General features: G+C 44.6%; 1 protein-coding gene across 1 annotated transcript in view; it reads left to right on the top strand.

Moving 5' to 3' along the window:
* Positions 1–596: 596 nt before the first annotated feature.
* Positions 597–17,050, top strand: part of AP3B1 (adaptor related protein complex 3 subunit beta 1) — a 1,440,584-nt gene continuing 1,424,130 nt past the window's right edge. The window contains exon 1 of the mRNA XM_069223388.1: positions 597–836. Coding sequence (XP_069079489.1) covers positions 703–836 — 134 coding nt within the window. The 5' untranslated portion in view covers positions 597–702. The remainder of the gene's footprint in view (positions 837–17,050) is intronic.

The raw sequence follows: 17,050 nt of genomic DNA on the forward strand, positions 1-17,050 counted from the left end.
GGGGCCTTCCATGTTCTTTTGCTGGGGGGGGGGGGGGGGGGGAGTGAGGGAGCAGGGGGGCTCCAGCTTCCTTGACTTACGCCAGTGGGGAACACCCTGGAAAATGCTATAATACGTGCCCTCAATTGGACAGCTGCAACCGCTCCGACGTACTTGCTTCGTCCGTGGTAATGACATCAGAGATAAAGTCAGGAAAACACGGGCTACCTATCTTGGCGTAAACACAGAAGCGACCACGACAGTTGTCTACTGCAATCCTTGAATTTTTCAGTGACGAGTTTTGTGCATAAAAAAAGCGAGAGCATCAAACTGGTTTACATTTCTAAAGATTGAGCAACATCGCATTCACATAAAAAACATTATTGGAATTTTGAAAAAGTCACACATTTCCTAAAATCGTTTACAAAATATCTTTAAGGCCTTCAAAACAAATACAGTATGCACTCGGAAAATGCAGTTGGGTCATATACCCCCATTCTTAAACAAGCTCTGCGATTAAACCAGGCACCGTCTCTAGGCATCCCTACGTGTCACGTGACAGGTTTTGGTCACGTGAACATTTCACGCAGTCGTGTCACCTGTCATGTGACTGCGGGTCTCGTGCTCCCTCTTCCGGCCGCGGTTGGAGGTGCGCTGCCGGTTCGGAAAGAAAGTTTCTTCTCGCCGCTCTTGATCCACTTAAGTTCCGCATAGTTTGTCGAAATGTCGAGCAGCAGCCTCACCGCTTACAGCGAGCAGGTGTCCGGAGGCGGAGGGGATGCGCCCGAGGTGGGCCAGGAAGCAGGTGGCAGCAGTACCTCGGGGGCCCTTGGACTCTTCAGCTCAGACGTCAAGAAGTAAGAGTGGGGCTTGAGGAGGGTCGGTGCACGGGGTGAGGGCCGGGGCCCCTCTTGTGCCCACCCACATGTGATCATGACACACGGTGTCCGGGTTTAGAAGAGATGATCCACCTAGAGAGCGTGGACTGCTTGGAAGTGGAGGTTATCAGTGCGGCGAGGCAGGCTCACTCAAACCAGGAACACATGTTGCCCCAGGCGCGCAACGCTCGTGCTCTGTGCTGAGCTGATTGCTGCAGGTCAGATTGCTCAATACGGCATCTAGATGGATCTGAAAGCTGTCTACAGTCGTACGTGCACTCGTTCACAGATAGCATGCACTATTTATTTATATTTTAATTGCTGCAGCATTGTTTTCTTTCTAATCATTCCCCCTTTGTCAAACTGTGTGTCTGCGGTTTTTTGATGAACACTGATGTTTTCACAGCCCACCCTAGTCCTAGACACATAAAACAACTGCAGGAGAATTACACACACACCATCTACGAAAAAGCAATGGCAATACCAATAGGTCTCGCCTATACACGATCTCTCCAAATGCCCCACCCCCTTGAGTATGTCAGTGTATCATAGTGGGGTCAGTGCTGTGGGGGTCCCTTTCAACCCAAGAATGCAGTTGCCTCCCTCCAGACCGCCCTCGTTGTTTCAGTGTGTAGGGGTAAGGATTGCTTCAGAATATGTTCTTACAACAATGCAGGTTACCACCCTTGGTCCCATCACATATCTTTCCACTCTGAGCGCTGGCTCTTCCTGTGTAGCAGCTCCATAAAGCTAAATACATCTTTATGGCTCCAGCAGTTGAAGTGTAGATACTGCTGCTGTTCTTGGAGTTGCTACCTTCTAAAGTAGAAAAGATGATTTGTCTTAATTATGAACCAGTCTTGTGTGACACAGTTGCACTAAGGCAAAAATAGTACAGGCTTCCATTTGAGATAATTTATTGATGGTCTACAGTACAACTTAGAAGCTTTCTGATCGTTGGCATGGATCCAGTCATTTGGCTATTATAGGATTCATTTGCTGAACCAAATTCTCAGCCTGGTCCCCACTCTAAGTTGTTTGGGGACTTCATACTACACGAAAGCTTGGCTTTAGATCTTAAAGACTTTTTCTCAGTATTTGGAAACAATGGTATGTTGACAAATTCTAAAATGTACTTGGTGTAGACCCTTATGGGACAGCACCACTCTACTGGGGGTATTTTGGGATCCTTCCAGGGGTGATGATTTTAATAAATATCTAATTGTCCATGTGACAAGTTGCTAAATTAATCTACATGTCCTGTAAAAACAAATCTACTTGTCCCTTTGGTACCTTGTAGTGTGGTGACAAATTATAGCAGCAATCTCATTATATAGGAGCTCTAATAATAGCCTCCGTGATTATGCTGGGCTAATACTGTAATGGGATTTAAATATTAGCAATTGCCTCATTTTGCCACCTTTCCACAGCGCTACGTACTGGGGATGGCGGTAGTGGTAAGCAATAGTTCCAGCATTGGAATGCCCTTTTGAGTCTGTGCAAAACTACTAACTTGCATGTTTTAAGGGCTTCACCAGCTCTTTACAGATCTTTTCCTATGCCGAGAAAGGGTGGAAATTTACTTCTGACAAGGGCAGAAGTAAAACTTCTTCCAGGGTTGGGAAAAAAAAGTGGTTGGAAGGAAACTTTTACTTGTAAATAATCAACAGATTTTCGCATGTGCAAATCTACACATGCATATTTGCTCGTGCTAAAATACAGTGCACAAATATTTTCTACGATGACAATTTCCTAGTATATGTTACTAAGTTCTTGTAAATTCATTAAATATGTACATCTGCACTACTGCAAAGACATCTACACTGGGTTCACTTTAGTGACTTTCTTTAAGAATTGAGCCTCTAATTAGGTCTGGAGTTAACCAAGACTTATCTTTTTTTTTTTAAATGCTATCTCCCTCTCCGTTGGCTGCCTTCACTGTGAATGATAGCAATCTGCACCTTCACAAGGAGCATATCGGCACACAAAGTAGTTTTGTTCAGTGCAAGGAACTACTGTGGCAATGTGTGGCTTTTAACCCCTACAGTGCCTTGGACGAGGTGGTCTTCGTCCCAGCACACAGTTCCCGTGTGCCTGGGACGAGACCATCTCGTCCTGCACCGGGCCAACGGGGGAAGCGCTAGCACTCCCCCTTGGGGCTTCCACCCACACCCCCCAGTCAGGGATGAAAGGGGAATCGCCTGTCACCCCCGATCTCCCCCTGTGACGTCTGATGACATCAGCACGCGATTTCGTGCTGACCTCATCAGAGGTCGCCTCCTGTCTTCCAGCGCGATGCGGAAGAGAAATGCTTATAATTTCTCTTCCGCTTGGGAGGAGGGGAGCGGGAGAGACATCGGAAGAAAGGAAACACTTTTCCTTTCTTTCGATGTCATTCTGAGCATTTCTGCTGCCGGATCGCGATGCGATCGGGCAGCAGAAATGCCTACTATACACCAGGGAATTTAGGTTTTTTTCGAATTTACATGAGGGGAGCGGCCCCTTGGGCAAGGGTCGCTCCCTAGGGGGCCAAATAATGTTTATGTCATTTATGCCCTCCCGGGGGCAGATCGGCCTAATATAATTAGGCCGAACTGCCCCCGGGGGGGGGCAGAAATGCCCACTAGACACCAGGGAATTTTTTTTTCTTTTATGTGCAGGGAGCGACCCCTTAGGCAAGGGTCGTCCCCTGGGGGTCCAAATTGTGTTTAGGCCATTTCTGCCCCCCAGGGGCAGATCGGCCTAATATAATTAGGCCGATCTGCCCCCAGTATAATTAGGCCGATCTGCTCCCGGGGGGGGCAGAAATGCCTACTAGACACCAGGGAATGTTTTTGTGTGTGTTTTCTAACAAAGGGAGCGGCTCCTTGGGCACGGGCCACTCCCTAGGGGGGCCATATTATTTTTAGGCCATTTCTGCCCCGCCCTGGACGCAGATCGGCCTAATATAATTAGGGGAGAAACCTCTAGACACCAGGGATAGAGATGTATATATATTTATTTACTTTGTTTTTATGTATTGGGAGCGACCCCTTAGGCAAAGGGTCGCTCCCCTGGGGGGCAAATTGTATTTAGGCCATTTCTGCCCCCCTTGGGGGCAGATCGGCCTATTTTTGTTAGGCCAATCTGCCCCCAAGGGGGCAGAAACCACTAGACACCAGGGATTGGTGTGTGTGTGTGTGTTTTGTTTGGGGGGCAGCCCCTTGGGCAAGGGTCACTCCCCATGGGGACACATTACTGTTTGACATATTTTTGGAAGGCCCATCTGCCCCCAAGGAGGGCAGAAAGCTCACCAGAGACCGGGGAAGATTTCTTTTTTCAAAATAAGAGGGTGGGGTTATGGCCATACCCCCACTCCAAATAAATGGGACCAAAGTTGTTCTGCCCACCAGTGGGCAGATGGGGAAATTACCACGATCCACACCCCGGGGGCAGAAAGTCTACTAGATGCCACAAAATAAAAAATAAAATAGTGGGGGTGGTGACTACCAACCAGTATGGGCCTAGTTATGCCCTCACCTGAACTGAAGGGTCTAATAGTCATTCAGCTCTTCCCCCGCACACTAAAACATCTTATCCCATGGCAAGCAAGAAGACATTTGATTTTTTTTGTTTTTTGTTTTACATTTGGGCCATGAGAGCTTGGTAACTCTGAAAGTCGTCCCACTTGAAATGGTGAGGGCTGCACTTTTTTTTTTTTTTAACTTTGGGACGCTGCCATGTAGAAAAATCCACAAGACCTAGACACAATTTCGACATGTTTTTGGCTCTTCCCTGTCACAAACACTTGGCCCACCTACACAAGTGAGGTATCATTTTTACCGGGAGACTAAGGGGAACGTTGGGTGGTAGGAAATTTGTCCCGGTGCAGTGATCCCACACAAAAATGTGGGAAAAATCTGATTTTTTGTTTTTGTTTTAAATTTTTTTTTTTAAGCTAAATTAGAGGCTTGCTGAGGATTCTGGGTAAGAAAACATTGGGGGATCCAGGCAAGTCATCTCCCAAAGAATCCCTCAGGTGTCTAGTTTTCAGAAATGTCTGGGTTTGGTAGGTTTCTCTAGATGGCTGCTGAGCCCAGGACCAAAAATGCAGGTGCCCCCTGCAAAAACAGGTAGTTTTCTATTTGATAATTTTGATGTGTCCAGATAGTGTTTTGGGGCATTTCCTGTTGCGGGCATTAGGCCTACCCACACAAGTGAGGTACCATTTTTATCGGGAGACTTGGGGGAACGCTGGGTGGAAGGAAATTTGTGGCTCCTCTCAGATTCCAGAACTTTCTGTCACCGAAATGTGAGAAAAAAGTGTTTTTTTTAGCCAAAGTTTGAGGTTTGCAAAGGTTTCTGGGTAACAGAACCTGGTGAGAGCCCCACAAGTCACCCCATCTTGGATTCCCCTAGGTCTCTAGTTTAAAAAAATGCACAGGTTTGGTAGGTTTCCCTAGGTGGCGGCTGAGCTAGAGGCCAAAATCCACAGGTTGGCACTTTACAAAAAACACCTCTGTTTTCTGTGGAAAATGTGATGTGTCCACGTTGTGTTTTGGGGCATTTCCTGTCGCGGGCACTAGGCCTACCCACATAAGTGAGGTGCCATTTTTATGGGGAGACTTGGGGGAACATAGAATAGCAAAACAAGTATTTTTGCCCCTTGTCTTTCTCTACACTTTGTCCTTCCAAATATAAGACAGTGTGTAAAAAACACAACTATTTGAGAAATGCCCTGTAATTCACATGCTAGTATGGGCACCCCAGAATTCAGAGATGTGCAAATAACCACTGCTCCTCAACACCTTATCTTGTTCCCATTTTGGAAATACAAAGGTTTTCTTGATACCTATTTTTGACTCTTTATATTTCAGCAAATGAATTGCTGTATACCAGGTATAGAATGAAAACCCACTGCAAGGTGCAGCTCATTTATTTGCTCTGGGTACTTAGGGTTCTTGATAAACCTACAAGCCCTATATATACGCACAACCAGAAGAGTCCAGCTGACGTAACAGTATAATGCTTTCAAAAAGCTGACATTGCAGGAAAAAGGTACAGAGTAAAACGTAGAGAAAAATGGCTGTTTTTTTCACCTCGATTTCAATATTTTTTCATTTCAGTTGTTATTTTCTGTAGGAAACCCTTGTAGGATCTACACAAATTACCCATTGCTGAATTCAGAGTTTTGTCTACTTTTCAGAAATGTTTAGGCTTCTGGGATCCAGCATTGGTTTCACACCCATTTTTGTCACTGACTGGAAGGAGGCTGAAAGCACAAAACATCGTAAAAATGGGCTATGTCCCAGTAAAATTCCAAAATTGTGTTGAAAAATTGGGTTTTCTGATTCAAGTCTGCCTGTTCCTGAAAGCTGGGAAGCTGGTAATTTTAGCACTGCAAACCCTTTGTTGATGTCAATTTCAGAAAAAAAAACCCACAAGCCTTCTTCTGCAGCTCTTTTTTCCAATAAAAAAAAAAAAAATAATAATTACAAAAAATACTGTATTTTGGCTAATTTCTTGGTCTCCTTCAGGGGAACCCACAAAGTCTGGGTACCTCTAGAATCCCTAGGATGTTTGGAAAAAAAAGGACGCATATTTGGCGTGGGTAGCTTATGTGTACAAATTGTTATGAGGGCCTAAGCGCTCCCTGCCCCAAATAGCCAAAAAAAGGCCTGGCACCTGAGTGGGAAAAGGCCTGGCAGCGAAGGGGTTACAACCCAAAAGATTTTTGTTTTTTTGCCAATGTTTGTTACAATGGCGAGAGCCAAGCAGCTCCCACATCAATAACATTTTATTAAAGCCATGTCAAAATAAGATATGCATTAACAAAACCAAAAGACTGACCACCTATGTCAGATCTATTGTCTTTGCCAATGCTTGTTTATTTTCATATTCTCCATAATCATCTTGAAACTGCTTACACTGGGTTTCCTTTATAAACATACTTTGGAAATACTAGTATGCATCTACATATTTTACTAAGTGATGTTTAAAAGAAATGGTACCTAAAATTTAAGTTATTTAGCAAAACATTTTTCTCCTAGTTGCATTTTTTTATGGACATTTCATTTTTAAAGCAATCTTGCTATCAAGCTTCTGCAAATATTTAAATCTAATCAGAGAAAGCATTCTGGGAGCATTATACCTAGCCTCATAATTTAAAACTTAGGAAACATGTATACACTTTTATTTTCTTACTGAAACTCCTATCAGTAGTGCAGTCCGAGCATACAGCATTTATTTAGACCATAATGTAAACTTGCAGCCAGAGGGTTTTTGCTGCAGGGCGTTGGGCCTACTTGTCCCAATGACAAAATAGACATGAAAACTTGTTGTCCTTGACCCCAAACAATATGTCCTGGGCGTTGGGCTATAGGAATTCCACACCCCTGATGTTAACTTTTCCTATTAGTCCTTTGAATTGATATAAACCAAATTACTGTTAGGTTTTACCTGGTCTTGTGCCCTGCCCTCCTAAAATGAATGTGTTACTACTGTTTCCAGTCATAAAGAAGTTTGTTATTCTCCTCTTTCTCAATCTATATTTCCCCCATTTCAGAAAAGGGCAAAAAGTACACCATAGCTTGAGAAATCCAGTGCCCGTACTCTTCTGGTGATGCTTTTAGGTCAATTTCCCTTCCCTCCTTGCCTGCCCAGCTAAGGTTGTTGAAGACTTTTACACCTTTTTAGAAACCCACTCCCTTCTTGATTCAGCTCAAGCTGGGTTTCTTCTGGGCCATGTAACAGTGCAGTCTTGGTCGCTCTCATTTGACCTAGGGTTCTGCTTGGACCCTGGCGCAAATCAGAGGCTTAAAATGTGTTGGATCTTTCTGCCACTTTTGAAACCATTTCTCACCCCATTCTAATTAGATGACTGTTTTGCCTGACAGTGAGAGACAGTCCTCTTAGCCGGCTGAATTCTTTTGTAACAGATAGAGAGCAAGCAGTGGTGTTCCTCCTTTTTTGCCCCACATTTCGGGTTCTACCTTATGGTGTCCTGCAGGATTCTTCACTAAGTCCAATACAGTTTAGTGCATTGTACTAAACGGCGCCTTGAAATTTCCAACATGCATTTTTTTAGGCTGCTACATTAAAAGTTGCAAGTTGCAAATTGATGTAACAACAATTTGGCACTGTTCATAGATAAAGGTCACTGGGCAAAAAATACACCACCTCTCACAAATTTCTAGTTGGTACGAAAACATTGCCTGCTGAATTAAAATGTTTCACATGAGGACTTTTCAGAATAGTTTCCCGATTCACTCGTTGCTGAGTACTAGGTATGTCTTGAAATTAGTCCCCAGTTTGATTACTTTAATCTTTCCATGGTGTCAAATTGATGACCTCTGTCTGGCAATAACACGTGCTATATGTAGTACATCAGAATTACAAACACATTTATTTTATTCCTGTTACATTTTCTACTCTTACCATATTTTTGTTATACAGTTTAAAGTTTGTTTTCACCAGGTAGTCATTTGCTTACTTTACAACAGCCTTCAGTGTAAGACACAGGATATCTTGTTCTTACTTTTAGAGTGTGCATCTGTATAGGGGTGGGCGAAGTTGTGAAGCCATTTTTTTCTTGCGTGGCAAATGTAGTTGTCATGAAAAGTAATGGCTTTAGTTGTGTCTGCAAGGGTGGGAGTCTGCTTAAGTGTGATTTATGCAGTGTTTGTCAGTGTGGGAAACCTATTTTCTCCATTTGTTCGCAGACATAAGTGATTGTGTGTACCTTTCCCTCGTGACCGTCCACTTTCCATGTTCTGTTACATTTTTTTTTTTTTTAATTAAGATGTATTTTATGTTCCAAGGTATGAACCTTCAAAAGGAATACAAATCTTCTGGTGACACACAGAAGTCAATACAACTGAACAAGACCCTCCCCGATCGCACCTAGTTTCCCCTAACATTACGGAGCTGAAGTACATTCATTTCAGCCATAACAGTTAATAAAGAAAGGAGGGATGTAGCTGAAGAATGCAACAGGGAGTGAAACAAGGTTCATAAAACATATCAATTGCACATTCTCATGGCTGGTATCCCCTCCTCCAGTCTAGCTAATCTAGTTACATGTCCAAGTTTTAGAATTTAACCATGTAGGTGCAACGTGCCAGCTTCACATTTAAGGACCCATCCAATCTTTAAAAGTATCTATTACTTTGGGGGTAAAGAGGTGTGGTGTTAAGAGGCTTCACAGGTAGATGATTAAAGAGGAACGGTATTTCTACCCCCTTCTCTACAATAGATGCTGCTAGGGCAGCGTACATGACGCTTATCTGGTTTACAGTTTTTGCAAGGCATTACTGTATGAATCAGAGGTCCAAGAAAAAACGGCTATGTGTTGCTGACACATAACATTCCTGTCCCAGCAGGCCTCAAGAGTATCTCCCAAAATGTGAGTAAATCAGTGTAATTTTTTGCCATGAGTTTATATTGAGTTTCAATAATGTATTTCCCTGCTAATGGAAACTGTAAAGGAAACCAAGGCTGATACATTTGTCCTTCAAAAGACTCCTATTCCAGAGTGTGGGAAGCATCGGTTCAATTGAAGATGGACCAAGAAACCCATATTTTCTAAACAGTGGAACACAGCTAGACTTGTCAGTTAATCAATCGGAGATTTATAAGCGCAGTAAATAACTTGTGAGGTTTGTCAAGATGCTGGAATTCCTTCCTGTTAGGTGGTGGTCTGGTCATTCGAACAACGGGGTTTTGATTCCTTTCCTGAATTGCTGGAGCAATAAGGCTGTCCTGACGTGCAGGGGCAGTTTCTTCCAAGCTTTGGCCGCTAGGTGTGAGAAGGAGCATTGTCTGCTGTTGCTTTGGCATATCCGAGGGTGTCTGCGAGGCAAAGGGTGGGTGATCGTAGGTGTCTAGTCGGTTGCTGAAAGGTTATGAGTTTTTTGATTTATGCTGTTTCTTATTTGTGCAGGGCTTTGTATGCGTAGGTCAACATCTTGAACTGGCATCTCTTCTGGTTCGGGAGCCAGTGTAGCTTCTTGAGGTGGACTGTGATATGGGTATGTCTTGAGAGGTCGAGGATGAGTCTTGCAGCTGAGTTTTGTATTGTCTGGAGTCTCTTTGGGAGGCATGCGGTGATCCCTACGTAGAGTACGTTCCCATAGACCAGCCTGCTGGTTATGAGGGCATATGTGACGGTTCTTCTGGTGTTGACTGGGAGCCAGATGAGGATCTTACGGAGCATGCATAGGTTGTTGAAGCAGGAGGATGAGACTGTGTTTACGTGTCTCCTCTCTTCAGCAGCCTTCTCAGCTGGGTGCAGAGATGTGCTTAGTTGTGGCCTCTGGGCTGTTCAGGCCTTTTCACTTCAAGGGTAGAGACATGGCTCCTCTTCTGTACGCCAGTAGCAACAGCACTAGTCTTTTTTAGGCTCATGTGGGATTTCCAGATGCACTTTGATGATTACAGCAAAATTAATTACTTGCTTTGCTCTCTATGGTAGTCGGCTACATCTTGGTGCTCTCCTAGTCCAAGACTTCTCCTGGATGGTCTCTTATCCTGCTGCTGAACTGTCCGCATTCAATCATGTTTTTAGGCAGACCTTGATGTCCACCAGCAGAAAGTGCAGATTCAGGCGATGTTCCCTTCACCTCCTGGGAGATTGACTGTCAGATAGACAACAGCCTTGGTCGTGCAGTAACTTTTTGAGTACCCTGTATAACACTCCTTTCCTTGGTCAAGAAGAATTTGGGACTGGAACACAATTGGATGGATCAAAAGACACTTTTATAAACATTTTCCAGATGGGTGGATGTGAGCCCACTGTCTAAGAGTTCAAAACCAGATTGTGATGGTTTTCTTTGTGCAAAGTGATAGCCCTCGCAGGAGGTAGGAATGATGCTAGCTTCAAGCAGGAGTATCTGGTACTTGGTTACAATGATGTGTGATATCTTTCGAGCTGGCTTTTATCAGCCTTCCAGATTTGGAGACAGTCAAAAGTCTGGTCTTACTAAAGATTCACAGAAACTGGCATTTTGCCACCACTGCATTGTGTCCCACTATGGGCATGAACAGTAATCCTTTGCCACTGTGAAGACACACTTTTATGCCTCTCTAGGTCACAGTGCAGGTTCTGGATGTCCAATTATCTGGACATGAATAGGCTTTAGCACACACACTGAGTTACTAGGATGCTAGAGCAATCAGGATACCAGTTTTGCTGGCAGTCGGGCGCTTAGGCCCATTTATCATGCAGGGGACATTCCTGTCCCTCCAGATGCACCCTCCCAGATCAGACAACCATAAAGTTTACCCAACCATTGGAGAAGTCAGTCACTGGATTGGCAAAACAGTGAAAATATATCTACATTCCTATGATTCGTTCTGGCTTTGCACTCTAAGGTGACATTCTGGCCTTGTAGCAAGACAGACCGTTTCAGGAACTTGGAATTCTCATCTTTTATTGCCATCAACCTCTTGAGTAGTTTGTGATTTGTCTGGATCACAAACGTGACATGAACAAAGTAATTATTGAACCTCTTTAAAGTCAACACCATCACAAGGTATTCTTTAACAACAGCCACCTAGTTCTGTTCCTCAGGAAGCTGTATTCGACTGATACAGGCCACTGGATGCTCTCCACTTGTCATCAAGTTGAGCCAATACCTCTCCAACTCCTTTTTGTATGCCCGCAGTCTGTCAGTGAAAGCTGACCATAGTCGGAAGCCTTCAGCATAGACCTATTACATAGTTCTGCCTGCAGGTCCTCAAATGCCTTCTGACACTCATCATTCCAAGTCACTTTTGTAGGCAGCTTATTGGCTGTCATGGGTTCAGCCATGATCCCCTAGTTGATCACAAGGTTCTTGAAGTAACCAGTGAGACCTACGAAGGTTCTCACTTGAGTCTGGGTGGATGGGACCCTCCCACTCCGACTACTTGATCTTAGCACCCAACAGTTAGACAGTCTTGTTGACCAACTGATGCCAAAGGTAGACCAGACGATTGCCCCACCTGGCACTTGGTTGGTCAGTTGTGCTTCCTGTATCCTAGCAAACATCTGTTCTAGGTAACTCGTTCGGTCCTCTCAAGAATGGCTAAAGATGGCAGTGTCAATGGAGTCCCCAGACAATATAGTTAAGGTGCTGAAAAGTGTCAAGAGCATTCTTAATTGCAGTCATTACCTTAAACTGGTACTATCCTTCCGAATTAGAGAATGCTTTCTTCTTCTTGGCAGTGGGTTATAATCTTATCTGCAATTAGCCACTGGTCATATGAAAGCTACTCAAGAGGCGAGCAGTACCTACTGATCAACTGACTTAACGCTCTGGGAATCTAGTATGCATCTGTCTTGCTCACCTCATTTAGGGACTGCTGGTTCACAAACAAGGCAAGTCTGTGGATCCTTGTTTGAACACCAATACTAATGGACTGGCCCAAGTAACACAGGAACGCTTAGTCACCCCCAAGTCCAGCATCTAAACAGTCTCTGCCTTGGCGCATTCTGGGAGTAAGTTTGACATCCTATATCCCTTGCTCCTTACTGGCAAACTCTCCCCTGTATCTTTGTTAAGCATACAGACAGGTTTCAATACTGAAGTCAGTGAAAAGATGCAGGAAAATTGTCCCTGTACTTCCCCACGCTGTCTTTGTTGCTCATGAGTCATTTCAGGGATAAGTTGTACTGGTGCGAAACAGCCATCCTTCTCAACACTCTGCAGCAGTTCTGGAAATGGTTCACTAATCTTGTCATCCTCCTGTGTCACTGATATGATGTTTACTGTATCATCTGTCCAGAGGTATAGGTTAAGCCAGTCCACATGGAAAACCCCCTTTCAACACTACCTTTATTGCTCACACTACTTATCCTTCAAAGATCTTGGACAAATTTCCTTCAGCACCAATACCTATGAATCTTCTGTCACATGGTCAGTGTTGCTTTCAGGTTACACCAAGTCCTTCATCAGCTCTTGGCTTGCCTGAAGTTTAGCCTTTGCCTGACTCGCGTATGGCACCATTATTTTCTTCAGGCTAATCACATAGCCCACCACATCCATTTGAAGTGGCTCAGGAGTGGCTTCTCACATTTCTCTGTCTAAGGTGAGTGGGCTGAATACTGGCTGGGACGAAGGAACAGAACCCAACAACTTTCTGTGGAATTTCTATTTAGGTGAACAAGAAACCTGGCATGAGAAGAACGAACTTCTTTGAGTGGTACTTCCCAAAAATTATTTTAAATCTCTTAAGGGTCTTTTTAAACCTTTCCACCAGCTCGTTGGTTTGGAGGCGACATGCTCAAAAGTGGTAGGTTACCCAAGCTTGTTCCCACATTTCTCTCATGTAAGAGGATATTCAGTTTGCTCTGGGTTTGGAAATCACCATACTGGGCAATCTAACCATTGAAAAGTTCCATAGGAGTGCCCTAGTTACTATTTTTGCAGTTGTGGTCCTCCGGGGTACTGCTTCTGCATACCTGGTTGCATGATCTACCACAACCAAAAACACAACTTGTTGCCTGATGCAAGGGCTGGTCAAATTGACCAGCGACGTCAATTCCCACCTCTCAGCTGTAATACCTACTACTGGTATTGGCACTAGTGGTGCCTGGTCTTACCACCTGACATCCTACTAAGTTGGTTAGTAGGACATGTTCTGCTGACCTTCTTTTTCTCAACATATTCTTGGCCAGTTGAAGAGTCCAGACTATCCTGTTGTTTTTTTTATTTTATTTTTATGTCTGAGTGATCTGCTAATGGCATCTCTTGGGCCAGTGACAACAGGAAAGTCCTATGTACTAGTGGAATGACTGGCCTTTTACTAGGTGTAGATTCATGGGATCACTCTAGAGAAGTCTGTCTTCCCAACCAACATAATGCCTTCAAATCACTTACTTGCTGATCCGTTTCAGGGCACTAAACTTGTGCCTTCTGTAATTCCTTCTGGTTAGATCCTCTAGCAACTAACAAACCCTGCAGTTTCTGCAGTGAAGCAGATGCCTACACTTGGTCCTCTTTGGGTGTCTCGTGATCCTTTCCCTGTACAGCAGAGATAATGGATACCATACCCTGTCCCTTCTCTGAGTTTTCCTTGATCCGTCACTACTCGTGTCTGACCCTTGCAAATCTGGGATGGTCCCAATTTCTTCCTGAGACCGACATGCAGCCTGTGTTCTGAACAACACATCTGATGTGTGGTCCAAGCCATTAAAGCTTTTATTCCGGGTACTAAATCAGGGCAATCACATCATTGCCCAAAACTCATTCAGCACCTTCTTTTTCACCCCTGTGTCTACCATGGCCGTCCTGCCATTGGTTTCTACCTCAATTTGGGCGATTGGGTGCTCACCGTCATCCCTACTGGCTGACATACCTATACTATTAGGACCAGGATGTAGCCCCTCCTGTTTGATATACTAGCTCTGGACCTTAGTCATCTAAGCACCTGTATCCCTCACAGCCGGAACCTTCCTCCTATTGATACTGGTTTCCTGCACAAATCGCATGGTGTTTGGATAGATGTGCTTAAAGGCATCTGTGTCCCTTTCCCAAATGTCCATTGCTACTATGTTGAGTGTCATAGGGCTCTCTTGTGTAACACCCCTGCCTATGTCAACACACTTGCTATAATACATGCAGCTGGGTAATGGTCGACGGTCACTTTTGTGGTTCCTGTCCTTGCAACGGCTGTTACAAATACTCACTTTGGGTTTGGAAAAAACGTCCTGTCCTCCTCTTTTCCTTGTGCTCCTCACCTGGAACACAATTGCAATTTTATCATGTTCTTCCTTGGATCTTTGGGATTTTACCTGACCTTTACCCTCTGATTTGCAGTCTGTTTGCTAGGATTCCTTTCACTCTTTGGCTTGGAGCCATGCTTTGCCGTTTGTTCCAGCCCTTTATTAACCCTGTTAGCTAACCACTTATCTGCCAAAACTTCAGTCTTCTCTGATTCCTTGCTATAAAGTCGGACAGGTATTGTCTAAGTTGGGTAAAGCACTCCTTCTTGAGTTGCTCTGTCACCATTAAGTGGTTAAGGGTGGGAACATCTTTAGCCAAGTTTGAAATGAACACCATCCTCTTGTGCTGCCTTTCAATCAATTAAGGTACAGAGCTGGCTTGTGCCCAAACAGTCGATCCAAACTGTCCTAATTTACTCATAGTTTATCTGATCTGCTACAGGCATCTTTACAATGACTGCTGTTATTTCTGTGGGCAAGGTCTAATTAAGGTGGCTGCCTTACTCTTAACATTCACTCTTCAAGTGAACTCAATAAACACAAACCATTCCAAAGTGTCTTGCCTTTCACATACATGCACATCATTTCTTTCAGACCTTGGCAGGTACTTAAGCAGAGTTGGAGGTGGAATTGCAGTTCCCGGATGTAGCTGTGTTGGTTGCCATCCTGTGCTTTTCCTTGTCTGTCTGTCCTCTTTCCCTCCAATTCTTTTCATGACTCTCCCTCTCCTCTGTTTCCCTTCTTCTTTGTACTCCGGCCCATTACTCCTGTTTCCTCCTGCCTCCTTTCCTCGTATTCCTGGTACGCTAACCTCACTTCTCCCACTCAAAACTTGCTGGCCTTCTCCTCTTTTCTGGAGGGCCGTCTATGTGTTCAGGGTCTCACCCAAGGGAATTTACTCTTGGATTCGGTCAGAGGGGTATCCTTGAAATATGGCAGAGGTGGAATGTCTTTGGAAAATCATGGAATGCAAACATGGGGTACACACTTGTGGTGTGTCTGGGGAAAACTTGTGCCAAGAGGCTATGAGAGCCAGATACTATAGTGCTCCCTTCCTGGGTTCCTAACATGGTACCTTTTTCAGAGTCTGTTGCTGTTTCTTCCCTACCGCCAAGTTTCTCTAACTGATCTGTAATGACACCTACCAGAATTTCCATATCCTTGTTTCTGAGAGCTGTGCACCCCACTCCAAACAGGCCTCTCTTAACTGCGCCAAGTACAGCCCTATCTGCACTTGACTGTCAGGGTAGTGAGGACAAGCAATCAAGGCTTCTCGGCAAGGAAGTATTGGGGACAAGAGTTCAGAATTCATCTATTGTCCTATTGACACAAATATTGTTGACTCCAATGTTTAACTTTTAGTTGAATACTTTAAGTTCATACCAAAAACGAAATACTTCACAGTTCAATAGCCAATGTATTTACATGGTTTTAATCTGTTATGCTCTTCAATAAGGCGCTACACACCTAGTTTGGTGTTCTCACTCCCCATCTAATGATATCTAATGACTAAAGTGCTCCGTCTACTGCAAAAAAAACTGTAAAACTTCGTACTTGTATAGCGCACTACTCACCCGTTAGGGTCTCAAGGCGCTGTACGCATACCGCTGTGGAACCCCTCCTGGCTTTTTCCCTGTGAGGTGCCCACTCCTGGGCAACCTCCAAGGTGAAGCCAGGCATCCCAGCGCTGTTGGGGCCGTTGTGGAGATTAAGCAAGCTATTGCCCAGAGTTAGAGAGTGGGACCCATGAATTAGATTAGGCACCAATGCGAGAATTCAGGTCCGAGGAAATTGAGCCCAAGGACCGCCGAGGCGGGAATTAAACCCTGGTCCCGGGCCAGATTTCTGCATCAGGGTCTGCCGCTCTAACCATTGAGCCACACTTCTCCACTGCATGCATTGGCATTGATTAAGCTCGGGTATAGGCTTCTTTAACTATCCCTCTGATCAAATGTGCAGCTCGATCAAATATATTTTTACTGCTTGGACTGACTCTGCAAAAAAGTCTCAGGTCCAACCAGAAAGATTTTCTGTGCATTCTGGTCTCTCATTGCACATGGATGATAAGCCCCATTTTTACCTGCTGATTGGCAGTGCATTGGGCATACCTGACCTCACAGCGGCAGCTTAACTTCCACGGGGCCATGATGGTGACCTTACGTTGGGACAAGGACTCCTGGCTTGTGTGGCATGGTAGGTCTTTGCAGTAGTACTTGTCTTTTGCAGTGGCAGTCTTCTCTACGGTGTGCAGACTGGTGCTTAGATGGAGAAGTTGCTGCTCCAGGCCATGTCATCTGTAATGGTGTTTCTTCGACATTTGAGGTCTCTGTTTAATCAGGGCTTCCAGTTTGATGGCAAGGAGGCTCCTCTTCTCTGGGTTAGCAGTGGCAGCACCAGTCTGTAAGGCTTACAGTGTATTGCAGGACAACACTGCAGTGCTTGTTGTTGCAAAAGTCTTTGGGCAGTTAACACAGAAATCACTTTGAGACTTGGGTAGCCTTCGCCTAGG

Source organism: Pleurodeles waltl, chromosome 1_1, assembly GCF_031143425.1.
Source record: "Pleurodeles waltl isolate 20211129_DDA chromosome 1_1, aPleWal1.hap1.20221129, whole genome shotgun sequence".
Lineage (NCBI taxonomy): Eukaryota > Metazoa > Chordata > Amphibia > Caudata > Salamandridae > Pleurodeles > Pleurodeles waltl.